The sequence below is a fragment of the Oncorhynchus gorbuscha genome, linkage group LG06, assembly GCF_021184085.1.
Source record: "Oncorhynchus gorbuscha isolate QuinsamMale2020 ecotype Even-year linkage group LG06, OgorEven_v1.0, whole genome shotgun sequence".
Classification (NCBI taxonomy): domain Eukaryota; kingdom Metazoa; phylum Chordata; class Actinopteri; order Salmoniformes; family Salmonidae; genus Oncorhynchus; species Oncorhynchus gorbuscha.
Window position 1 is genome coordinate 60,757,153 of NC_060178.1, and position 27,151 is coordinate 60,784,303.

The 27,151-nt window shown below is 45.3% G+C and overlaps 1 protein-coding gene across 2 annotated transcripts in view; it reads left to right on the top strand.

Moving 5' to 3' along the window:
* The window catches only part of LOC124038175 (protein quaking-like), a 120,747-nt gene extending 97,493 nt beyond the window's left edge, over positions 1–23,254 (top strand). Inside the window, exons 5-8 of one of the 2 annotated variants that reach the window (XM_046353704.1) lie at positions 12,343–12,430; positions 13,752–14,039; positions 17,100–17,174; positions 22,723–23,254. In XM_046353704.1, the coding sequence (XP_046209660.1) occupies positions 12,343–12,430; positions 13,752–14,039; positions 17,100–17,174; positions 22,723–22,739 (468 nt within the window). In that variant the 3' untranslated portion in view covers positions 22,740–23,254. Of the gene's footprint in view, positions 1–12,342; positions 12,431–13,751; positions 14,040–14,888; positions 15,964–17,099; positions 17,175–22,722 lie in introns of those variants that run through there. The other variant, XM_046353702.1, reaches the window with a different exon arrangement.
* Positions 23,255–27,151: the final 3,897 nt, after the last annotated feature.

A 27,151-nucleotide genomic window follows, 5' to 3' on the forward strand; every position in this document is an offset into this window, starting at 1 on the left:
ATTTTGTTAGAATGGCATTTTGCTATCTGGCATTTTGTTAGAGATCTAAGATTTTGAATAATGGCATTTTGTTACAAGGACATATATTTTTTAGAGATCAAAAAAAATTGGCATTTTGTTAGAGTCTATCCCATTGGCATTTTGTTAATCTATATTTCATCATTTTGTTAGAGATCTATCCCATTGTTTTGTTAGTTAGACTATCCCATTGGCATTTTGTTAGAGATCTATCCCATTGGCATTTTGTTAGAGATCTATCCCATTGTTTTGTTAAATCTGGCCTCTTTTTTGGAAGATTATCCCATTGAGAAGATCTATCCCATTGGCATGAAGATCTATCCCATTGGCATTTTGTTAGGAGACTCTCATTTTGTTAGAGATCCCCATTGGCATTTTGTTAGAGATCTATCCCATTGTATTTTGTATCTCCCATTGATTTTGTTAGAGATCTATCCCATTGGGCATCAGATTTTGTTAAACAGACAGACAGATCGGAGAGAGATCTATCCCATTGGCATTTTGACATCGCTGTGGCTATCCCATTGGTCTTGTTAGAGATCTATCCCATTGTTTTGTTAGAGATCTATCCCATTGTTTTGAAGGCCCCATTGGCATTTTGTTAGTGTCTTCTTTTGTTAAAGGGAGATAAGGCATTTTGTTAGAGATCTATCCCATTGCATTTTGTTAGGATCTATCCCATTGGCATTTTGTTAGAGATCACCGGCGGCAGGGTGATGCCTTCCCCCATGCCCCATTGCTGTTTAAGATCTATCATGTGAACCCAGTTTGTGCCAAGGATGGGTAAACAAGCCACTGTATTCATGTATCCCTCTGAGAGAGGGCCCGCAGAAGCCTAACGGCTCTCATACTGTAGCTACATGTCTGTGCCATCTCCAAACACTCAACTGAGTTTAAGACCCTTTTTTTGGGCGGAGACTGCTTATGAGATGTCCATCCTTCTCAAAGCTGTATATTTAATGAGTTTATGCTCCCCTCCTGGTTTGATCTGTATTCTGGTAGGAAGTGGTGCCCTGCATGGTGGAGTAACCCACTGTGTGCCTTTGATTGTGTGTGTGTGTGTGTGTGGTTTGTCTGTGTGTGTGTGTGTGTGTGTGTGATTGTGTGTGTGTGTGTGTGTGTGTGTGTGTGTGTGTGTGTGTGTGTGTGTGTGTGTGCGTGTGCGTGTGCGTGTGCGTGTGCGTGTGCGTGTGCGTGCGTGTGCGCGTGCGCGTGTGTGTGCGTGTGTGTGTGTGTGTGCGCGTGTGTGCGTGCAGATTCTAGCTCTGTAGCATTGCAGGCATAACTAAATGAAACACGGAAAGGTTTTCATGCGCCATCCATTCCTAATGTACCCAGCTCATGGGAATGGAGATCACTCTCTCCCTTTGTGTCACTGCTCTTTGCTCGTCACCCAAATCATGTCGTTCAAGTCATACAACCCCTTCCATTACTGGATTTGTGCATAAATCCTTCTAACCTTTAGGTACAAGGAGAAGTAGGAAGGATAGCTGTCCCATTTCAGTGACCTAGCACCAGGGTTATTCTTTCAGACTTGTGGGAGGGAAAGGGGCCACATTAATACTGTCCTATTTTAGAGGATATCCAAGCCTCATAACAACCTTACCATAATAACCAACCGTATCACTGTAGTAATAGTAATACAGATCACTACACACATGTTAGATACAGTTCGGTGGATAGTAGCTCTATCATATTTTTGGGCTGGTGTTTACACAGCAACTAGGGATGCGCGATATATCGGTGAGCATATCGGAATCGGCCGATATTAGCTAAAAATGGCAACATCGGGCGTCTGCCAAGAAATAAGCTCATCAACTGCGTCTGCAGCAGACGGGATACCCTCTGTCCGGGCATTGAAACTCCTGCTCAATAAAGCTGGCGACAGACGGCGGGGTTAAAACTTGCAAAAGTAGTCTACTAGAGGCTGTGAACAAGCACATTCTCTCTGGGCTTCTTTACTCTGTCGCCGCCATGCGCGGTGCTAGGTACAAGGATGCAGACAAGAAACAGGGTTTACGTGCAACGTTACATACACCGCTGGACAAGATGGAAGCGGACACAGTGACAGTGACGCACTGAGGAAGAGAGGCCACGGGCAGACAGAGCTGAAACTTCACGGCTCGATCCTGGTTGAGAATGAAACGACTGAAAAAATGAACAACGAAACAGCACAGCGAGTAAGTGAAAGAAATAGGTTTTGATGACGTATTACTGGTAATGGGGACACACGTAAATGCCAACAAAATGACTTTTTGTGTCTGTAACCTTTATTTAACTGGACAAGTCAGTTAAGAACAAAACCCACATCTCGACAAGAGAAACACCACTAACAGCAACTCATACAACAAGGCCCCAAAGGGTCTGCAATATCCTGAAATCATACAGTCTTTGCTATGTTACCCTGAGCTCAATTCAACCTCCACATGTAGTCACACGTGTAACCTGCTAACAATGTGCATTATAAGCCATCCAACTGATGTACTGATATTGACTGATTCTGCTAATACGGTATTAACCTTTATCATATCGCGTTGGAGTCACAACACTAGCCCATCCTACATTCTTTCTCCAGGACAAGTGTCTGGCCGTGATGCAGTCATGTCTAGGCATTCTATCAGAGCAGCCTATTAACATTGCAGAGATCACACACAGTAACCTCATGCACTGGGGACACCACCACTCCCACCCCCCCCTCCCTCCCTCCCCCTCCCTCCCTCCCTCCCTCCCTCCCTCCCTCCCTCCCCCTCCCTCCCTCCCTCCCTCCCTCCCTCCCTCCCTCCCTCCCTCCCTCTCTCTTTTGCCAAAGCCAATTAACATGAAAGCTCCATGCGCCTGGAGCAGCACAGGGAACTCTCAAAGATTATCAGGCGAGATGCTGAAGGCTTCCTTAAGTCGCCTCCCGCCCCCCCCCCTCTCCCGTTTACTTCCCGTGACCTACCGTGACTTTGAATTCTCACCCAGTTTTGAGAGTGTGTGCGTGAGAAAGCCACACGGTGGCTAGTTACCATACACAGTACACATAGACACACACACACAGTTGGACAAATATACTTAGCTAGTACTCATCAGTAAGTACACACTACGCAGGTACATGTACACATGCCATTGCCAACACTCCAGGTTTATTGTGGGAGATGAAACAAAATGTGTCATTTAAAGGCACGCACGTACACAGACACACACCTATTTCCCAACCAGGAAACACTTTTTCCCCACCCGGCCCTAGACTGTTCTCAGAAGAACCCCGTGGTCTCATTGTACCCTCCTCATCTCTCCTCATTGTGCGAGCCCGGAGACAAAGGAGAGACGGCCAGGTTATAGCTGTTTGAGCCTTACTTAATCAAACCTCTTATTGGTGTTTGGACATTGAGTTGCACAAAGTCCTGTAACAACTTGTTGACTCTTGAAGGCCCACTATTCTCTCTGATGCGTCAGCATTGTGTAGGATCTGAAGTCACAGATCCTACACATGTTGAATAGGGGAATATAGCCTTTGCTACCATGGCCTCTGGCCTCGTTGGTGGGTAAACATGGACGGTGTTTGCGCTGTGCGTTTTAACGAGTGTTCATCTAATTAGCCAGCTAGGCCAATTAAAAGGGGTGCTACAACTCTAATTAACATATATATTGGATTAAGAGCCAATTACACTGATGAAGCTATAATGCTGAGGCTTACATGAGTCTTTATCTCTCTCTCTCTCTCGTGTGTGTGTGTGTGTGTGTGTGTGTGTGTGTGTGTGTGTGTGTGTGTGTGTGTGTGTGTGTGTGTGTGTGTGTGTGTGTGTGTGTGTGTGTGTGTGTGTGTGTGTGTGTGTGTGTGTGTGTGTGTGTGTGTGTGTGTGTGTGTGTGTGTGTGTGTGTGTGTGTGTGTGTGTACATTCTGCATGTGGACGGTTGGTGTGTGTACATTCTGCATGTGGACGGTTGGTGTGTGTACATTCTGCATGTGGACTGTGTGTGTGTGCGTGTGTGTGCGTGTGCCTGCGTGCGTGCGTGTTAAAACGCACAGGAAACGAGGCTTTTCAACACAGAATGTTTTCTCTGTACTGATCAGCAGCATCTCCGTGTCCTGCCTCTGTCTCAGCTTAAAGGAAGGGCGGCGTAATGCAGTGTGATGTTCAGCCCTGCACTCCTGCCTGTCTACAGCTGCACTGTAATTAATGGGGACTGTGTCTTTGGAAGGAAAAGCTCTGCCTTGCAGTTAACTAAACTCCCCGGGCCAGACTTTCCCTCGTCAGAGCCTCTCAAATGACTGATCTCATTAGCTGTAGTCCTTTCCCCTCTCTTGGCTCTGGTGCAAGTGGCTCTGGTGCAAGTAGAGATGGGACGTCGCTGGATTTAAAGTTTGGGGGAGAAACTGGTTGTTGGGAAACTGGTCAGTGTCCGCGTGGTTGGGGAGAGACAGGGAACGCATGAGTGGATGAGGCGACGCCGTGGCTGGCTGCCAGGACCGAGGAGGGAAGAGAGGGGGAGTAGAGGGGCGATGTTCAGAGATGGCAGCTGTACTCGGTGGGAGTGGGATGAGTTCCTGGAGAGAAAGAGGGGGGGCGTCTGTTTTCCACATCCACCCCTGTCCTTCTCCGTGTCCCACTCCAGCCAATTAGAGCGCGACCCTGCCCGTCCTCCTACTCCTAAACAGCCAATTGGAGGGGCTGTCTGAGTTGACAGACGCAGGCCCTTGCCCTTGAGAGGGGGAGTTACATTGTAAAACCTGCTGTAATGTTGTAATGTTCACTCCAGACTCACTTTTACCACTGTGTTAATCGGTTTTATCACCGTCATCACTCTACTTTGCATTTGTTTCATGTCATTTACCAGAAATATACAGAGGACAAGAGCTGCAATTTAATGAGAATTTCAACCATAAATGTTTATTGGAATTTGTTCTGTAAAATATGAGAAAGCGATAGGTGTTTACTGATCATATTTAAGCCCAAAGTTAGAGACAGAGCTAGACAAAGCAAAAGGAAAGAGTGTAAGAGAAAGAAAGAGATGAGAGAGAGAGAGAGAGAGAGAGCTTCAATCTGACAGGCTGTGATGGAAAGGGGGTAGGCTGGCAGTCATTGTGCTCCAAAGGTCATAGTGACCCCAGCCTGAATAGCAGCGAAATGATTCCTCTTTATGCAAGCTGACATAAAAAACATTTCCACACGGCGTGACCTGAGAAGGCTCCCAAAGCGGGATGTGCCACTGGACACGCACACACAGACAGACAGACACAGACAGACACAGACAGACAGACAGACAGACAGACAGACAGACAGACAGACAGACAGACAGACAGACAGACAGACAGACAGACAGACAGACAGACAGACAGACAGACAGACAGACAGACAGACAGACAGACAGACAGACAGACAGACAGACAGACAGACAGACAGACAGACAGACAGACAGACAGACAGACAGACAGACAGACAGACAGACAGACAGACAGACAGACAGACAGACAGACAGACAGACAGACAGACAGACAGACAGACAGATCTTCTGCTCATCACATCAACAGCTCAACAGTCACAGCCTCCCTCCACAGCAGTGGGAGGGAAATCAATGGCCGACACGTAGACAAAGGAAAATCAAACCTGCAGATCTGAGAGCGTTCATTCTCTTCACTCACTTCCCCGATTACATCTAATGAGTCATTCTGATTGGTTACAGGATGACAAGATTGTATTTACCGTGGCACACACACACACACACACACAGAGATAGATAGCAGTCTGTCTGCGTTGACATTCGCTCTACTAATATCTCAATGGATGTGAAATGACATCTTTTCTGCTGGGTCATTTTTCATCTTGTCATTGTGTTCTGTTCAGTAGATATGGGGATAGTTGTTTGGGGGGTTTTGACCGTAAAGCACATACAGTACACCATTTGCAATATTCCCTCCACTCAACCAGGAATTAAGGTTCAGTTATGCATGACACGCGAGAGTTGTATCTCTCTTGAACATCAGAACCAGGCAGGATGATTGAATCCTCTCTGCATCATCTATTTTATTTTTCTGACATGCTTTTCCCAATGTCGACCGAATCCCATTTGAACATGCATTCACCACTCCAAACAGCTGACGAGGACCAAATCTACTGGAAATGGCATCTGCATTTAGCATAAATCAGTCTTAACTAAAGAGGGAAAATCAAAGACAAATCAAAGATCTGTTTGAAAGGGGTTAAGAGGTCACTGCTGGGAAGCACACTGTTGCACGGCTATAGGCATGTTCCCATGGTCATGGATTAACTGCCACTGAATTCATGGGTCCCGTCAAATTCGAGAACACATGGCGCTCCAGATCAGTTCATGTCCAGACTGTAGGCTCGCTGCAGGTGCCGATAGGGACAGATAGGAAGGAATAATGAAAAACCAAGAAGCAGATTCAAAGGGTTTATCGTCTGGAGCGATTGGATTTTGACGGAAATCGACCTTATTGATGTTTGCTGCTATTTACCAGAAACGAAGCAAGTGTGAACTGTAGAAGCACACGTCTAAACACACCCAAAAATAGACATACACACGCATACATTGGGCTCTATTTCAGCAAACCTAACGCAATGGTGTGTCAGAAATATGTTTGTATCATTTCACAACCGGAATTATGGGCACAGTGGCTGGCGGTGGCGTGAAAGGGCTGGGTTTTGATGAATAAACAAGTTGTAGGGGTGTCAATGCTTGACCCCTCACTGGCCAATCAGCATATGCTCCATAGCATAAAATGTTTGGTTGCTTCAAGCTGTTTATTTACGCCATTGTATGTATTGCGCGGTCATCAACTCCTATTTGAATGTTACTCCGTAATAGCCGAGTTTGTTAAATAGCCTACAGAAACAAAATAACAAAATGTATGTCGGCCTAGCCCATCTTTGCTAAATATGTGGAACATGTTTGTAGTCAACATTGTAAGAAGCCTAATTGAATGGCTTCAATATGGAAATACAGTGCACTCAAAGTATTCAGGCCACTTTACTTCTTCCTCATTTTGTTGCGTTACAGCCTCATTCTAAAATGTCTAAATTGTTTGTTTTTTTCCCTCATCAATGTAAATACAACATCCCATAATGACAAAGCAAAAAGAGTTTATTTTAATTCGTACAAATGTATTATAAATAAAAAGCTGAAATATCACATTTACATAAGTATTCAGACCCTTTACTCAGTATTTGTTGAAGCACAAGCTTGTCACACCTGTATTCGGGGAGTTTCTCCCATTCTTCTCTTCAGATCCTCTCAAGCTCTGTCAGGTTGGATGGGGAGCGTTGCCGCACAGCTATTGTAATGTATCGGGAAACATAGTACTCACACTGATAGGCCTACTGTAAATTGCATTATGTCTGCCATGTCTGAGCCATGGACATGCCAAACATGGTCCATAAACAAGATTCAATTCACTATTGATCAGACTTTTGTTTTAAAAGAGAGTGAATCATTTGAATCAAAAGGAAAGAACTTGTTTTAAATAGGCTTGGTCTTGATACAGTTACAGGCACCATAGTCGCTCCCCGTGGGTATATAATATTAAGGTAGATTATGGTGGCTTTTACACGCCTGCAAAAGAAGAACTGGAGACGGCAAATAGAATCATACAAAGGCGATGTCCGCTCACTGTTCTGCTGCTCCCAAACTTGATCTTTTAATAAAGCTTCGGTGATTCATATTTGTTTCAAAGCAGTCTCACGAGCCAAACACACACACACACACACACACACACACACACACACACACACACACACACACACAAATAATAACATTGAGTGGCGGGGAGGTTTGGTTTTTAATCAAATCAAATCAAACTGTCTGTCGAAATAGGGCGGGGTCAGAAGCATGACATCAAAAAGATCACTTCTCTCGTTCGTTGGCATCACGTGCACATTCAGGCCTCTAGATGTCTTTATGCATAACATTCGCACATCCATACAAAATGACTAGGCTCCTGTCAATTATACCGTTCGTTGCCTTTTGTGCGAGGCACATTCTCCAGAACGTGTGCAGTTGGTATGGAATTGTTAGAGGACTGAAGAGTTTAGAGGAGCCCGTCTTTGGTTAATCAGACGAGGGGCGCTCTTTGGTTAATCAGACGAGGGGCGCTCTTTGGTTAATCAGACGAGGGGCGCTCTTTGGTTAATCAGACGAGGGGCGCTCTTTGGTTAATCAGACGAGGGGCGCTCTTTGAAAATGGGGATGGATCAGCCCACTTGAACAAGAGAAATGAAGTAGGCAGGTATGTGAATTGTGAATAATGAAAAAGCATGAGGGCAACAAAAAAAAACTCCAATATTTCAAGTCACTCTCAGTAGACTATTTAAAACCCCTTTATTCAAAGGCTACTTGGACAATGGCCAGGATAAAAAAGACTATGCTTCGGTTTTAATCAAATTAAACTAAATGGGGGGGGTTCTAAATACGAGATTTACTGGTACAAAAGGCACATCTCTCCTTCCATGGGCACTATGCGTCATGGCTGGATAAGCTCTGCTTCTGCACCCAGAATCCACTCCATTACCAACTGTGTTACTGATAAGACCTGCTTTGGATGGGTCTTATAATACCTCCCATTAGCGCTGCATGAAATTGGTACTTTTGTGCTTGTTTAAAAAAAAGACCCACCTAAAATATTGCCACCTCTCCCAACTCAGCGCCTGCTGATGCTAGACAGGTCAATTGCAGAACGCGCGTTTGACACTTGCGCCACCTGGAAATACAACCCATGTAAACACAAATGGGTACTCACGCTAGCGCACACAATAAAAAAAATGTAAGACACACACACACACACACACACACTGAAAAACACACGCTCCAGCGTCTGTGGCCGGCTGCTGAATTGTGCTACTGTGTGAGTTGTGCAGAGAGAGACAGAGAGGTGGCCCTTTCTGTGTCTGTGCTTGGCAGCGTTTAGCTGTGGGAGCGGGAAGGGCCCACGGCAACACTGTCACAGCAGAGGTGGAGGTGGAGAAGAGCAAAAGCTACCATGTGTTCGATGTGTTTGAAACCATTCCACAGATTCCACTCCAGCCATTACCACGAGCCCGTCCTCCCCAATTAAGGTGCCAGCAACCTCCTGTGATATTCCTAGCTGGGAGATTTTAAGAAGAGACACACAGAGGTTCATGTGAGAACATGACTCGTGGACTACTGCCATTGACACTGACAGCTAAAGTAGAGGGCCAAGCAATCACGGGCAGCAGACTCTCACACGTGCATCCCTGGCCAGAACCACATCACAGCAGTATACAGACTGTAACAGTGGAGGTGTTAAGATAGCCCTACTGGACTCACTGATATGAGTGACAACACAGCACCACTCACTGGCCCAGGCCAACAACTGCAAGCTGAAGGCAGACTAGAAAGCAAACAGACCAAGAGTCATCCATTGGTGTCCATTGTCCAAGATCGAAAAGCCTCCACACCTCCCTACCGTATAATCGGAGAGGAATGTGCAGAGGACGACACTGTATTGTCCTTAAACACTTCCAAAAACACGCACACACACACATTATATCAATGCTACACTGCTGCTCAAAGAGAATTGAACATAACAGTACCACTCAAGGATAGAACTAGACAAAGGAGGCTGGTGTGGCGGAGCTATAGGAGGACGGGCTCATTGTAACGGCTGGAATGGGATGAATGGCAAGGAGTCAAACGGGGTTTTCCATATGTTTGATGTGTTTGATACCGTTCCATTCATTCTATACCAGCCTCCTCTGGAACAACAGTAGACTCTGTTGACTCAATACAGAGTCAGAGGGATTTATTCCTGCAGTGCCTTCTCTTCATAGGCTATTAATCACTGCAGTCTTTACTTATTAAAAAGTATTGATGTTTACAGTAGATACAGGAGCCCTTTGTGTGTTTTGTCTTTGGCTCCCGAAGGCTTGGCTCAGAGTGTTTTCTAAAAGTATGTTCACTGTGATTCCGTAGACGACGCACACGCACACGTCAGGCCTTTTCCCGGCCCCCTCGTCTTCTCATCTTCACTGCTTTTCCCCGCCCCCTCGTCTTCTCATCTTCACCGCTTTTCCCCGCCCCCTCGTCTTCTCATCTTCACCGCTTTTCCCGCCCCCCTCGTCTTCTCATCTTCACCGCTTTTCCCCGCCCCCTCGTCTTCTCATCTTCACCGCTTTTCCCGCCCCTCGTCTTCTCATCTTCACCGCTTTTCCCGCCCCCTCGTCTTCTCATCTTTACAGCTTTTCCCCGCCCCCTCGTCTTCTCATCTTCACCGCTTTTCCCGCCCCCTCGTCTTCTCATCTTCACAGCTTTTCCCCGCCCCCTCGTCTTCTCATCTTTACAGCTTTTCCCCGCCCCCTCGTCTTCTCATCTTCACCGCTTTTCCCGCCCCCTCGTCTTCTCATCTTCACCGCTTTTCCCCGCCCCCTCGTCTTCTCATCTTTACAGCTTTTCCCCGCCCCCTCGTCTTCTCATCTTTACAGCTTTTCCCCGCCCCATCATCTTCTCATCTTTACTGCTTTTCCCCGCCCCTCATCTTCTCATCTTTACAGCTTTTCCCCGCCCCATCATCTTCTCATCTTTACAGCTTTTCCCCGCCCCTCATCTTCTCATCTTTACTGCTTTTCCCCGCCCCCTCGTCTTCTCATCTTTACTGCTTTTCCCCGCCCCCTCATCTTCTCATCTTTACTGCTTTTCCCCCCCCTCATCTTCTCATCTTTACTGCTTTTCCCCCGCCCCCTCCTCTTCTCATCTTTACTGCTTTTCCCCGCCCCTTCGTCTTCTCATCTTTACTGCTTTTCCCCGCCCCCTCGTCTTCTCATCTTTACTGCTTTTCCCCGCCCCTCGTCTTCTCATCTTTACTGCTTTTCCCCGCCCCCTCGTCTTCTCATCTTTACTGCTTTTCCCCGCCCCCTCGTCTTCTCATCTTTACCGCTTTTCCCCAAATCAAAGTTGTGATCAAGTTCTGTCTCGTTGCGTTACGTTTTGAAAACGCATTGTTGCTCTAGGCGTGGAGATGAATCATCCCAGTGATGTGGAAAAGTTTGACTGATGAACAAAGTGTTTCTCCTCCCATTCGTTACTCTGGCAGATGAGCCGATTAAGGGCTGAAGTAAATATCAAAGATGCGGTGGCAGATTGGATACCCTGCTGCTACTGAATCTAGATCTGGGCTCCTGCTTGATCTTTTCAAACTGCCAACCAAATCACTTCAGTAAATAATTGCTGAGAATTGGTAGGAACGTTTGTGTATGTGTCTTTCGGTGTCTGGCAGGATCGGATGCCATTTGGTTGCTTTTTGCCTGCCTGCCTGCGTGCGTGCGTGCGTGGGCGTGCGTGCGTGCGTGCGGTGTGTGTGTACTGATGTGAGACAATCATACAGTGTGTCTGTGCTCCAAGTCTTACGGTATGTGTGCAGACGTGAGTCGCCGTTCAACATATTCAAGTCTCTGTGTGACTGTTCCTGTGTCTCTGTGTGACTGTTCCTGTGTCTCTGTGTGACTGTTCCTGTGTCTCTGTGTGACTGTTCCTGTGTCTCTGTGTGACTGTTCCTGTGTCTCTGTGTGCCTGTTCCTGTGTGACTGTTCCTGTGTCTCTGTGTGACTGTTCCTGTTTCTCTGTGTGACTGTTCCTGTGTCTCTGTGTGACTGTTCCTGTGTCTCTGTGTGACTGTTCCTGTGTCTCTGTGTGACTGTTCCTGTGTGACTGTTCCTGTGTCTCTGTGTGACTGTTCCTGTGTCTCTGTGTGACTGTTCCTGTGTCTCTGTGTGACTGTTCCTGTGTCTCTGTGCGACTGTTCCTGTGTCTCTGTGCGACTGTTCCTGTGTCTCTGTGCGACTGTTCCTGTGTCTCTGTGTGACTGTTCCTGTGTCTCTGTGTGACTGTTCCTGTGTCTCTGTGTGCCTGTTCCTGTGTCTCTGTGCGCCTGTTCCTGTGTCTCTGTGCGACTGTTCCTGTGTCTCTGTGCGACTGTTCCCGTGTCTCTGTGCGACTGTTCCTGTGTCTCTGTGCGACTGTTCCTGTGTCTCTGTGCGACTGTTCCTGTGTCTCTGTGTGACTGTTCCTGTGTCTCTGTGTGACTGTTCCTGTGTCTCTGTGTGCCTGTTCCTGTGTCTCTGTGCGCCTGTTCCTGTGTCTCCGTGCGCCTGTTCCTGTGTCTCTGTGCGACTGTTCCCGTGTCTCTGTGCGACTGTTCCTGTGTCTCTGTGCGACTGTTCCTGTGTCTCTGTGCGACTGTTCCTGTGTCTCTGTGCGACTGTTCCTGTGTCTCTGTGCGACTGTTCCTGTGTCTCTGTGCGACTGTTCCTGTGTCTCTGTGCGGCTGTTCCTGTGTCTCTGTGTGACTGTTCCTGTCTCTCTGTGCTCCAGGCGGAGGGAGAGGACAGCCTGAAGAAGATGCAGCTGATGGAGCTGGCCATCCTCAACGGCACCTACCGAGACGCCAACATCAAGTCACGTAAGGATGACATCACCGCGCCCCTCTCCCTAGCCCTTTGTGTGTCCGGGAGCAGTGTAATTCAAACTTCTCCTTTTCGCTCACGACAAGCCCAGGAGCGTTGTGCGGTGCCATGAATTGAACAGAGTGTGCTTTTGGCTTGCCACGTTCAGCGTTCCCCTCAGTGCATTTTTCGTTGTTTCTTTAGTTACTTTGGTTTCCCTGCTGTCCTATTGGGTGGCACTCGGTCGAGTTCTTTTGAAGGAGGAAGAGAGGTCTAGCTCTGACTGGGCGTCCATTTTGTGTCGCTGAGGGAGATGCGTGCCTCATTCCAATCACATGGTGTTTGTGCTGAACAGATCCCAGCCAGCACTATTGTACCCGAATCAAACTCCGTGCTAGAGATGAATGGAGGCAATCCTTGAAGACCTCTCTTATATTGTGCTAAATGCTGTGTAGTGGAAGCTAAGTAAGGCCGGTCTGTCGAACAGTTTGTTTATGTAGCTTTTTCTCCGGTTCCTGACTTATCTGATATTTATTGAGTGTGTCCTATGATATGTGTGATAGATACTAACTTGTGTTTTGTATCCTCCTTTTTCTTCCTCCTCCTCCACCTCTCCTCCCCCTCTGGTCTCTCCACACACCCCTCCCTCTTCCTCCTCCTCCACCTCTCCTCCCCCTCTGGTCTCTCCACACACCCCTCCCTCTTCCTCCTCCTCCACCTCTCCTTCCCCTCTGGTCTCTCCACACACCCTTCCCTCTTCCTCCTCCTCCACCTCACCTCCCCCTCTGGTCTCTCCACACACCCCTCCCTCCCTCCTCCACCTCTCCTCCCCCTCTGGTCTCTCCACACACCCTCCCTCTTCCTCCTCCTCCACCTCTCCTCCCTCTCTGGTCTCTCCACACACCCCTCCCTCTTCCTCCTCCTCCACCTCTCCTCCCCCTCTGGTCTCTCCACACACCCCTCCCTCTTCCTCCTCCTCCACCTCTCCTCCCCCTCTGGTCTCTCCACACACCCCTCCCTCTTCCTCCTCCTCCACCTCTCCTCCCCCTCTGGTCTCTCCACACACCCCTCCCTCTTCCTCCTCCTCCACCTCTCCTCCCCCTCTGGTCTCTCCACACACCCCTCCCTCTTCCTCCTCCTCCACCTCTCCTCCCCCTCTGGTCTCTCCACACACCCCTCCCTCTTCCTCCTCCTCCACCTCTCCTCCCCCTCTGGTCTCTCCACACACCCCTCCCTCTTCCTCCTCCTCCACCTCTCCTCCCCCTCTGGTCTCTCCACACACCCCTCCCTCTTCCTCCTCCTCCACATTCTCCTCCCGTGTTTTCCCGCTCACTCCAGCTGCCCTTGCCTTCTCTCTTGCAGCGAACGCCCAGGCGCCCCGCATCATCGCCGGCCCCGCCCCCATGCCCCAGAACGCCCTGCGCACTTCCACCCCGGCCGGCCCCACCCTAATGCCCCTGATCCGACAGATCCAGACCTGCATGCCCAACGGCTCGCCCCACCCGGGCGTCATGACCCAGGGTCCCGAGTCGGGCCTCATATACGCGTCGCCCTACGATTACCCCTACACGCTGGCCCCTGCCACCTCCATCCTGGAGTACCCCATCGACTCCAGCGGGGTGTTAGGTAAGCATGCGTGCCCCTGCGATTGCCCCGCAGCCCCCCACCAACACCACCACCCCCATGGCCAGTGGAATCCCGCCCCCACGCTGATCCTGCGCCACTCTTCCTAAATACGCCCCCCCCCCCATTCACACTTTTGTGACGACCCCCCCCCCTCAGAATAATACCACACTCCCCGTCTCTCGCCCTCGCCCTCCCCAGCCTCCCAGGAGATACCACTGAAAGAGAGGGGTCAGCAACAGAAAGAAAGAAAAAAACATTCCAGCTCTTTACTGCATCTTTCTTTTCACTATCATGAGACAATTCTCTCCTCTAAAAAGCCCTTTAAGAAATGTGTGCATAAATGAACTGGAAGTTAAGAGCTCTACTGGCTCTGTGATTTATAAGAGGGAGCGGTTTCATTCGGAAAAGGGTCCTTCCCCTCCTCTCTCCCAGTCCCTGCATACACACGCAGCCCTATGGCTTTGAAAAAAAGCCACTTTAGAAAATATCATATTACAAACGCGACTTGACTCCATTAAGACAGACTGTACCCAAAGGCACATTGTAAATCTGAACTGTTACCAATTCACCAAAAGGTCAACAGCAGCGTGTCCAATTGGGTTGAGCACATTCCAGACAGCCAGGGTGTCAGCCATTAGTAGCCAGAGTTCCGCCTAATGCAGTGGACCAAGCCTCCAACTGTGTCTGGGTGAAGGGAGAGGGGAGAGGGGATTCTGGGTTGGGGGGCGGGGGGTTGGGTGAGTGAGGCTGGGTGGGTGGGGGTGTTACTGTGAAGGGGTGGGTGGTCGAGGAGAGGCGGAGCCCAGTGAAGATTTCACCCTGTCTCTCTCTCTTGTGTGACCTATACAGCGTCCTCAAAGGCCGAAGAGCTGCCCCTCTACCTGGGGTTTCAGACCTGTCACTTTCCCATCACTGTGCAGCGAGGAGAGCCCTGCAACCGGCCTCCCTTTTAAAGAAACGTCCCTTCCCTCCCTCTTTCCCTCCACCCCCTCAAACAACACACACCCACCTCCTCATCCCCCCTCCTCCCTCCCCGCCACCACACGCTGGACTGGTTGAGGATTGGCCCTCTCTGAGCAACCACAAGCCACAAGGGGAAGCCTCGGCCCTTCCTCTTTTAATGTCTGTTCAAAGTGACGTGTGTGTTACTGATCAACCCTTTTTGATTTCCTGTCCTGATGATGATGATATATTTGTCTATGATGATGAGGGAGAACTGAGCACCACCTTGCTGCAGACCCCCCTTGGGGGCGTCCCCCTCTCTCTGGGTGTGGCTTGGGGGCGTCCTGAGGGGTAACATGAGGACGGTGAGGGGTCATATGGGGTCGACAGAGAGGGCTTGCGGAGCCAATGGAGGAGATGGTGTGTGTTGGCGATGGGGCACCTGCAGTTAAAGTGTCTCGGCTTCACAGGCTTTATTCACAAAGGGATTTTAGGACATTCTGTCCAGACACTGACAGTCTTAACTTCACTCTCATGAAAAATATTCACAGAATGAGACTTTCAGCTCAAGTGTAGCCCAAACGACAGTCAGTGAGTGAACAACATAGCCCTTTTGTATAACACATTTTTGCATTGACTCAAACGGAGTGTCCTAAAATGGCTTCGGGAATAGGGGCCTGGTAGTGTGTTGTTTCTCAAAGGACAGGAACTCCTGGCACTAATTCACCGTTCCCTTCCTTTATTCAATAGGTGTGGCTTTCCCCACGAAAGGCTAAAAGAGTTTCACGGATCCTTACTGAGCCCCTCATCCGATTTGAGTGTTGACACATGTGCTTTTGTTTCACAGCTGCCTTGAGTGTAATGAACCAAGAGCCGGGCAGACAGACAGGCAGACAGACAGACAGACAGGCAGACAGGCAGGCAGACAGGCAGACAGGCAGACAGACAGACAGACAGACAGACAGACAGACAGACAGACAGGCAGGCAGGCAGACAGACAGACAGGCAGACAGGCAGACAGGCAGACAAGCAGACAGGCAGACAGACAGACAGGCAGGCAGGCAGGCAGGCAGGCAGGCAGGCAGGCAGGCAGGCAGGCAGGCAGACAGACAGACAGACAGACAGACAGACAGACAGACAGACAGACAGACAGACAGACAGACAGACAGACAGACAGACAGACAGACAGACACAGACAGGCAGACAGACAGATAGAAAGACACAGACAGGCAGACAGATAGAAAGACAGACAGACTGGCAGGCTCCCTCACTACTGATGTTTACACCGGCCAAACCTCCCCGAAGAGGCACGGGCCTTAACGCCATGCATTATGTGTGAGTGTGTATGTGCATCCTGTACACACATTCATATAAGTATATTTTCGCAGACCTACGGTATGAGACTGTTCCACTGACTGCTATGTCTGGGATTGAAAATCTATACAATACTGTCACGCTTTACTAATCACTTAATTCATTGCCTTTTTTTCTACCTATTCTTTTTATTTTTTATTTCATAAGAGATGTTCATTTTTTTTACTACTGCAAATGTGCCTAAAAGCTTTCATCTCTGGGCTTTAACCAGAGAGTGAGTGATCAGTATTATATTTAAAACGAATAACTGAAGAGATGCACTTCCTGATGCTCAACCTGAGATTATGTGACTAGTAAAGCTCCCCTCTGTGTGTGTGTGTGTGTGTGTGTGTGTGTGTGTGTGTGTGTGTGTGTGTGTGTGTGTGTGTGTGTGTGTGTGTGTGTGTGTGTGTGTGTGTGTGTGTGTGTGTGTGTGTGTGTGTGTGTGTGTGTGTGTGTGTGTGTGTGTGTGCATAAATGCCTAATTTCTGCAAATTTGTAACAAGGACTAGAAAACAATGGATCCTTACAGTCAAGGTTACTCCATAGTCACAAGTGCTACTATGTCCAAGATTTCTCCTTGTTACGATGAAGTATATGAGTATAATTTGTGCCTTAACATGTATTTCTAAAGATTTTTTTCCTAATTGTGTTACGTGTTTGGTCGTATAAACCTTGATGATATGACGAATTGACTTGATGGAAACGGCGAAGGAGGAAATGGCCTAATCCTTGTTTTGGTCCATGTTGTTGCAATCCGAGCAGGTGCAGTGACTACTAAGGTTCGAAGGCACGAACTGCGGGTCCATCCTTACCAAAGGATAGTGACCGCAGACCGAGGTTAGTTTAGCTCCTATGCTTTTGTGTGTTATTGCCGATGCCTGCTCACTGTTGGTCCTGATCTGTTTTGCAACATGTACAAATTGTTCAGCTAGTCGTTCCGGTTTGTGATGTGATGCAACATACTGCGCACCCTTCCTCGTCGTGGCCTCTGAGAAAGATTTATTTGGAATACATTTGTTCTCAGAGTGCGTACGTGGAGGGCTGTACAAGGTGATTATTGAGAACTAGTGACCACAACACAGTAGCCAAATGATGCTTTTGCTATCTAGGTAGAGACACGAACATACACACCTGCATTTAAGAAAACAAAAAAACTACTCCACTCTATTATTTCGATGACTTTATGAATCAGACATGATGTCGATGACAAATAATGGACTATACCCCTTTATTAAAAAAAGAAGATCAAATGACCTGTATTTTAGTCCCCCCCCCCTCCGTTCAACGAGGAGGTTGCAATTTTATTTCAAATGCACTTAAAGCTTCTTACGTGGATAATGTAGCGTTTTAATCGATAAATGATGTCCATTTGTATTTATTTGTTTGAGGAAATGAATGTTTTGAGAATCTGACCCATCGTATTGTCAAGGACAACACAGAAGTGTAAACCTGTCATGTCATATATATATTTGAAGTCTCAACAACGGCATCATAAGAAAAGAGGGATGGACAGGTGGTAGGCTATAGACTGGGAATGGTTTTATTCCGCAGATAAGGTCAACAAACACAACAGTCAGAGCTTTCGCTCTCTAACGTCCACATGAGTCACACCTTCTTCTCGAAGTCCTTGTAATACTCCCACTGAATACTGAGAATCACCGAGGTAGTAAACCAGAGAAGAAACCATTTGTCAAAGTACGCGAGCAACAAGGGGTCTACGGGGTCTGTTCTCTATCAGTGCCTTTTCTCTGTTTCATCCTTATACCCGCGGTGCTTAATACACCAAGTGTGCCTTGTACATACACCCACACTGTGTATCATCACATTTCACTACAGATCATTCCTTGTCCCCAATCAAGCCAGTGTTTGCAATGTGCCAGAAAATAGGATGCAAATGCCAATTGAAAAACTGCCTACATTTTTTTGGGATAAATCAACCTACATTTTAGTACATACGTTGAAGTTGAAAACGCAGTGAAATTGATTCAATTGTAATACTGTTTCAATAAGTCCAATTCACGAATCACCCTTTTTTTTTGTTGCTGCTAGATGATGTGGAACAATTAACATATATAATTAACAGTATATGAAAACTGGGTCTAAGGATATTCAGGTTTCGGCACTGTAGCGCTGTCTGTGAATTGCCTCTGAAAACTTGATAGCTCAAATCTGCCCTAAAACAAATAAATTAATATAAAAATAACTGTAATATGGAGTTACTTAAGAAGTGCATATTATATAAAGGGTATTATTACTAAAAGGTCAAACCCATAATGATAATACATGATAATAATGGTAACGGATAGGTTACTGACAAATTAAATGACAAACCAACATCCGATGAAATTGCACAAAAGCCTGTATTCAATCGACCTCTTCATACGTTTGGCTCCCACACTCTGATGAACAGTTTTACACCATTAAAACTTTGCTTTATTCAAACATTACGGTAACACAACGTAATATGATTGACGTATCAGTGCGGTTTGGGGGGTTGAACCATGAGGCAGGGGGGATTGAGTGCAGGCCAACCGGTCAAGCCTGTGTGTAAGAGGTGGAAGCAGGGAGGAAGCTAAGATGGCGTCTGAGATCTGGGCCTTTTCATCAGCTCATATTGGCAAAGCTGTTGAACGGTCTCAAAATGGTAAATACACTATCGAATGAGTACGTCAATCAATTGGGGTCTAGAGATTTACAGTGCCTTCAGAAAGTATTCACAAACTGGATTTAAAATGAATTAAGTTGAGAGGTTGTGTCAGTGATGTAGACAATACCCCATAATACCCCATAATACCCCATAATACCCCATAATACCCCATAATACCCCATAATACCCCATAATGTCGAGGTGGAATTGTTTTTAGAAATGTTTACAAATTAAAAATCAAAAGCTTAAGTCTTGAGTCAGTAGGTATTCAACCCTTTTGCCTAGTAAGCCTAGTAATAATATGCTTAACAAGTCACATAAGTTGCATGGACTATGTGTGCAATAGTAGTGTTTAACATGATTTTTAAATGACTACCCCATCTCTCTACCCCACACATACAATGATCTTTAAGGTCCCTCAGTCAAGCAGTGAATTTCAAGCACAGATTCAACCACAAAGACCATGGAGGTTTTCCTATGTTTCGCAAAGAAGGGCACCTATTGGTAGATGGGTAAAAAAAACAGACATTGAATATCACTTTGAGCATGGTGCAGTAATTAATTGTACACATTTGATGGTGTATCAATACACCCAATCACTACAAAGATACAGGCCCCCTTCTTAAATCAGTTCCGGAGAAGAGGGAAACCGCTCAGTGATTTCACCATGAGGCTAATGGTGATTTTACAACAGTTACAGAGTTTAATGGCTGTGACAGGAAATAACTGACGATGGATCAACAACATTGTATTACTAACATAAATGACAGAGTGGAAAGAAGGAAGCCTGTAGGAAAAAAAATATTCCAAAACATACATCCTGTTTGCAATAAGGCAGGCGCTACAGTAATAGTGCAAAAATGTGGCAAAGAAATACACGTTTTTTCCTGAATACAAAGCATTATGTTTGAGGCAAATCTAACCTAACACATCGCTGTGTACCACTCTTCATATTTTGAAGAATGATGTTGGCTGCATCATGCTATGGGTATGCTTGTCATCGGCAAGAACGAGGGAGTTTTGTAGGATAAAAATAAATGGAATACAGCTATGCATAGACAAAATCCTAGAGGGAAACCTGGTTCAGCCTGCTTTCCACCAGACACTGGGAGACAAATTCACCTTTCAGCAGGACAATAACCTAAAACACAAGGCCAAATATACACTGTTGCTTACCAAGATGACAGTGAATGTTCCTGACTGGCATAGTTACATTTTTGACTTAAATCGGCTTGAACATCTATGGCAAGACTTGAAAATGGCTGTCTAACAATGATCAATGACCATCTTTTTATTTATTTATTTAAACCCGGTAAATTGACTGAGAACACGTTCTCATTTACAGCAACAACCTGGGGAATAGGTTTAGGGGAGAGAAGGGGGATGAATGACAGCACACTACACAGGGCAATGTCCCCAATCACTGCCTTGTGTTATTGGGATATTTTTTTGGGGGGGGGGGGGGGGGGACAAGAGGACAGAGTCCTACACCACTTCCAGCAGCATCTGGTGTCCTATCTAGGGACTGACCCGGACCAACCTTTCTTAGCTTTTGAGGCTTTTGCAGGGTGGTATGCTGCTGGTTAAAGCCAGCGGTGGGATGCAGGGTGGTATGCTGCTGGTTAAAGCCAGCGGTGGGATGCAGGGTGGTATGCTGCTGGTTAAAGCCAGCGGTGGGATGCAGGGTGGTATGCTGCTGGGAAAATGCTCTGGTGGTATCTTGACAGATAAATAATAATAAATAAATAAATAATAAATAAATAATAAATAAAAAATCTTCCACTTTGACATTACAGAGTATTTTGTGTAGATCATTGACAATCTTTTTTTCAATAAAATCCATTTAATCCCACTTTATAACACAACAAAATCTGTGAAATGTAAAAGGGTTTGAATACGTTCTGAAGGTGCTGTATACAGTATATCCTATTTCGATATTCCTCTGGACACTTTACAGTGCATTAGAAAGCATTTTTACAACAGCTCTCAACGATACAGTTCTTAAGCTCTTAATACAGTCATAAGACGTCATAAGGTGAATGCACCAATTTGTAAGTCGCTCTGGATAAGAGCGTCTGCTAAATGACTTAAATGTAAATGTAAATGTACAGTAAGATGTACAATATTTTGTCAATCTGGTAAAGAAGCCTTTCTTCTATTCTTTACGTCTGTTTGATTGTTGCTTCATTTGAAAAGAGAGACTACAGGCACAAATCTTATTTTGCACTGAATTAGTATTTTTGTTTTATAAGTCAAAAGCATTCTTCATCTCCTCTGCTGCAGTCAGAATGGCAGAACCTCAGACGATGAAATGAAACATATGATCTAAGCTGCATACATCTTGAACGGACCACTGTGGACAGAGAATTCTAGGGTCCATTTTGGATGAGAAATTGCCAGAGTGTGAATGCATTTACCAGAAATGTTCCACTTGAGAATAAAAAAAAAACACAAAAAAAATGTTTTACTGTAAAGCTTCTTTAAATGTTTTGTTGTTGCAAAGAAAATAGTATTTACTTGTGGCTTCTTGAAATATATATATAAATATATATATATAAAATATAAAGCAGGAATGTATATGAAATGTCAGAAATAGCAAGGATTATTCTATAGGGCTATTTGTAGGAAAGACACATATCCATCATAGCAGCTTTATAGCACCACTTTAGAAAATGTCCTCTATTTTTGAATATATTTTAGGGCTTTAAACAAAAGACAGGACCTTTTCAGTGTTTATATGCAAGTGCATGTTATATTGTGTCCTGTGAATTGTATATTGTCTCCTAAGCTGAGGGCACTGGCTGAAGTGATGGCTTTGGCATGCTCACAGCTTAACGTTTCATGGCTAGTGTGCTATTTTAGAAAATACCATGTAGTGTTGCTTTGTATCATTAAAGCAAAGATTTTCATGCTTGTTGTAAATAGAAAACATACTTTGAAAAGGCAATAAAAAAAATGATATTGAGTTTTTTTTTTTTAAATGACAAACACCGTTTTGGCCTAAAATGATTTTTTTCCACAGCGGTGTGGACTTCTTGAATTTCTCACTGTAACCTCTCTAAATGAATTAATTCCCAAACAATGAGACTTATTCATATTCACTTCCACCACTACTAGCTGCTTGACTCTTGAACCACTGAAGTGCTCTAATACTTATTAGCAGTCAGGTAACAATAACTTTACTGACTGTTGTCCACGACTATACCTTCCTCCATCTCGTTTGGATCTTTCCCTCTGATTTACTGTCCGTTTACTTGACTGCTACTAACCATTTAGAACTACTGTAATTGTCTTTTTTAATTCCCTCCTTTTTAACACGTGAGCTGAAGGGTTACTGTCTTTCATGTTATGTAAAATCATGCTTTCATGACTTTACGACATTGTGAGGATTTAGATGAGTAGCTCTTGCTCAACTCTTGGATTCAATCAACCCATCATATGAATTGTCCTTTTATCTAAACAAACAGAAGGATGCATGAATTGTTTTCATTTCCGACAAAGCATATGGAAACATATGGTGTCACGTGTAGATTGGTCGATCGCAGTTGTGGCGAAATTGCATGGTGGATTGAATGGATGCATGGTATAGCTCTGATTAGTTAAGCCATGTTGTCATCCTGCTGTCGCTAGCTGAGACTAATCTCCTCTATCTTTTTTCTTTCCTTTCATTTTTGTTTCTCTCCTTTATATAATTTCTCTCTTTTCTGTTTGTTTGTTTCTTAACACCCCCCCCCCCAGCCGCCACTGGCAACTAACCCCTGACCTTCTGAAATCTTCAACCAATGACGACCTGGCCATTGCCCGCACATCAGTTCTTTGGTAGAAGGGGAAAAAAGCAGCCTTGGCTTGTTACAGTCAGTCAAGGCACAGCTTCTCATCACCTGACTAATGGACACACTACAATGGCTTGGCAGCCCCCTCCTGCCTGCCTAGTCTGCTTATTAGGGGGACAGATACTGGCTCTAGACCTGCACTGAATCATTGTTAAGCAATAAGGTCTGATATGCCCCCTCTTATCCTCCCTGACCGAGTCCCCGCCAAGCAACCCCCAAACACACCACACTCTAAAACACCCTGGTAACGCCCCTTTGGTCGCCTCCGGAAGATCAAGAAGGATGCAAACCTCCACTCCCTGACCGCCCAAAATCACCGTACCCCCTGGACCTGCCACATCGCCCAGGTGACCTTCCCACTGTCATGGTAACTGAGCTGACTATGAATGTATAGCAGCGTGGTGAGTCCTGCCACCTCTCTCTCTCTCTCTCTCTCTCTCTCTATATATATATATATATATATATATATATATATATATATATATATATATATATATATATACATATATATACATATATATATCTCCCTCTCTATCTACCCCTGCCAACTGATGACTCATCTCTCTTCACTGACTATGAAGTCCTGGGTCTTTTATGACATGAAGACTGAGGGGGTTTCATTTAAGCAGGACTTGAAGAGAGAATAGGGTCTCTATTCAATCAGACAATCTGCATAGTGGTTGTTTTGGCTGTGTGTCAGAGGTGAAACTGCGTTAGAGCTGTCAAATCCACAAGTGGTTCCTGGCATTATACCCAAAGCGGACATTACCATTGGCTGCACGGAGTCACATTAAGAGAAATTCCATGCAGCCTTGATCACAAGTTCAATCACTGGAATATGAGATGTAATCTACACCTAGAAATTCTCATTATTTCATTGAATGATTTGGCGTCATTATTTCTATGTAGCCTACACTTTCTTCTTCGGCACTTCCTAACGCGAGTGGGATGGGCGTGGCTTTGTGACAGTGATCAAGAGCAGCTGCTCACCAATTTGACACCTGCAATGCAGTTACACCTCCGACACCGCCAAAACATCCACTGTGTCGGGTGTCGGCTATCGCCAGTTAACACGTCATCTGATTTCATCTCGTCCCTGGGGTCCAACAGAGAGTTTCAAGACTATAGAAGGGAGAGTACCTGGCCCGTTACCTGGCATTGTCGTTGTTGTTTTTCTGCCATAAAGACATTCCTTTCAGTCAACTGTTTCTTTGAGGATGTAAAAGCCATGCTTGCCTATCTGCTGTACAAATGTATTGAAATTGTAGATACATGTGTAAAAATGGGGGAGAGCACCAATGTGAAGAAAATAGACACTTTTATTACACATGGGTGCTCATGGAAAATGAAAAAAATATATATTTTTCAAAAACATAGTCTTTTATACCTTCGACTATTGTAGAGAGAAATTTGTAACGAAACCCTTTATGTCATGAAAACTATCCTGTTTTCTTTCTGTGGATGGAGAGTGAAGACCAAAACAACCTTTCATTTCAATTCGGGGTTGAGGATTTAACTGAAGTGTAAAAAAAAAACGACAAAGTGCCTTATTTTACTCACATGGTTTGTGATATCTGAATGTGTCATCAGCCTTTAAGCTGCAGGACAAGTCAGTACACACAGTCTGTCAGCCACTGAGAGACGCCCTGAGACGGAGTCAGTCACCTCTGCCTTGTTGTTTCACTAGACAGACACAGTAGGTCCCTTTCCGTAGGTACACAAGAGTACTTTTTGGTGGCTCCATAGCACAGAAGGCCGGTGGCAACTTAATTGGGGAGGACGGGTTCATAGTTATGGCTGGAATGGAATAAATTGAATGGTATCGAACACGTCAAACACATGGTTTCAATCACAGGAAGCTGCTGAGGGGAGGATGGCTCATAATAATGGCTGGAACCGAACACATGGAATGGCATCAAACACCTGGACACCGTGGGTTTGGTGTATTTGATCCCATTCCACTGATTCCGCTCCAGTCATTACCGCAAGTCTGCTCTCCCCAATTAAGGTGCCGCCGACCTCCTGGGGTTTCCATGTGATTGATGCCATTCCATTTACTCCATTCCAGACATTATTATGAGCCGTCCTCCCCTCAGCAGCCTCCTGTGCTCCATCGAGTAGTAATATCAGTAGTATACCCAGGGCCGGCTCCAGGCATAAGCAACATAAGAAGTCCAACTCGTGCCAGCGTCGCCGTGTGACTCATTGGATTAATATGGGCAAAATATGTAGAATTGCAGGGAAATGAGCTTTAAAACTGCAACGATTTCTCTCTACACCATGGTAAAATTGGTAGAATTGCAGGAAATGAGGTTTGAAACTGTAAAAATACAAATAAATCTCTCTGCCCCAATGGCATAATGAGTAGAGTTGCCTGAAATGTGTTATGAAATTGAAACATAATTCTCTCCGCCCCACATAGCAAAATCTATAGAACTGCAGAAAACTTGCTTTAAAACTGCAGCATTTTCTCTACACAAAATGTGTAGAATTGCAGGACATTTACTTTAGAACGAATTTGTCTCTCCGTCATCAAGAGGGGGGGGGGCAGGGGCACAAAAAAAATGTGCCCGCTTGGTGGGGGGAGCCTCCCCCCAACCAAATCTCTCTTAGGGCCCTCAAAATGATAGAGCCGGCACTGAGTATACCAATACTGTCCGAGTCGGTGTCTACACAGTCCTATCAATGTCCTAAATGGACAAATAGTATTATGTCTTTGTCTGTTGATGAGGGCCTCAGCTCAGAGTCGCCCAATTATTATATCCAGTAGTAGTAGCTACTCATGCCAGGACAGTCCCAAGGGTTTTTCTCGACATTCTCCAGATAGTCGAGCATGTCTTTACCTTTCTTTGAGTGGAGGGTCTGTGGTTCTTTATAAATAGACTGTGTTTCACTGTTATATGTGCTGTTCTGGACTGGCCTTATGTAGGAGTTGTCATTGGCATGGACATCCCAGCTGAGCTCTCGACCATAATAACAACCATCACATGAGATGAGGACTTGTCTTTTTGTGCCCTCCTGATTTACTATAGAGGAGTATTGGGTCGGTAGTCTCAGTGACCGGACATCTGCTGACTCGGCATCTGTGGTAGTTCTAGGTGAAGGGTTTATGTGATTGCGGTAACTAGGTGGTTTGACTGTAAAGCCTGTGTGTACTTCCCAGTCTACACCAAAACATTGCTCCACATCCCCTTCTTTATTTACTATGCAACAGAATGGCCTCTAGTGGTTTATGGAGAGTCTCTGTGTCTCAGATTGTGTCTTAATGTGCCGTTTAGTTTCAGTCTCGGTATTATGTTTCGGACTTTGTTCTGTAGTGCAATTGCATATTATTATTATTATCAGTTATAAATGATGAATTAGTATGTATTCTCAATAATTATTATGATTATGATTATTGTCATACTTATTATTATCATTGTTATTAGTAATCTTATTATTATTTACGATAATGGATTGACTTTGAATTAAGACAAATATTTTACAATAAATTGTTATTGGTGATAAAAGAATGGTGGCAAACGAATGGTTTTATTGGTTGTGAGTGAAAACATATCATAGCCAATAAAGCATGGCAATCCCATCCCTTAATAACATGCATGTTATGCTATTATCAGAGGTTTTTATATGCTATTTTGACAGCATTATCCTTGATCTGGTGTTTTTTTCTGAGTGTGCAAATCAAGCGTGTTACAGGACTCCATGCTGTCAAACTCAACTGATTCTGTTAGCATTTACTCCATGAATTGTGTGTAACCATACCCAAATGATTGCCTATGAGAAAACAGTATGTCTATTTGCAGCCATTGTTCTAAGTTTATAATGTATTTTTATATCTTATTTTCTATGTGTGTAAGACAAAATATTAAATGACTTCTTTACAGATTTGAATTACATAAACGACAAAATCAGCTACATTATTTGTTTCATTTGAGATTCTTTGTAGTTTATTAAATCAGTGTTTCATAATCCTGGTCCTGCTAATTAGAGTTTTTGCCCTAGCACTACACACCTGATTCCACTAATCAACTCATCATCAAACCTTTGATTGGTGGAATCAGTTGTCTGGTGCTAGGGGAAAAAACTCAAACGTGCACCCTTTGGGCACCCAGGACCATGATTAAGAAACACTGCATTAAATGAACTCCTTGACAAAGCCTTATCTCTATTACTGATTCCTCACATTTAGGTTTTTCCTTTCCTCACATTTAGGGATGTTTGGTTGTGGCATGTTTGATTTAGCCAGTATTATTTTAATAAATGTTTCCAAACAGACATATTAACAAAGAACACTTGTTTTATTACCATCCTGCGGGCACTACTTAACTTTAGAG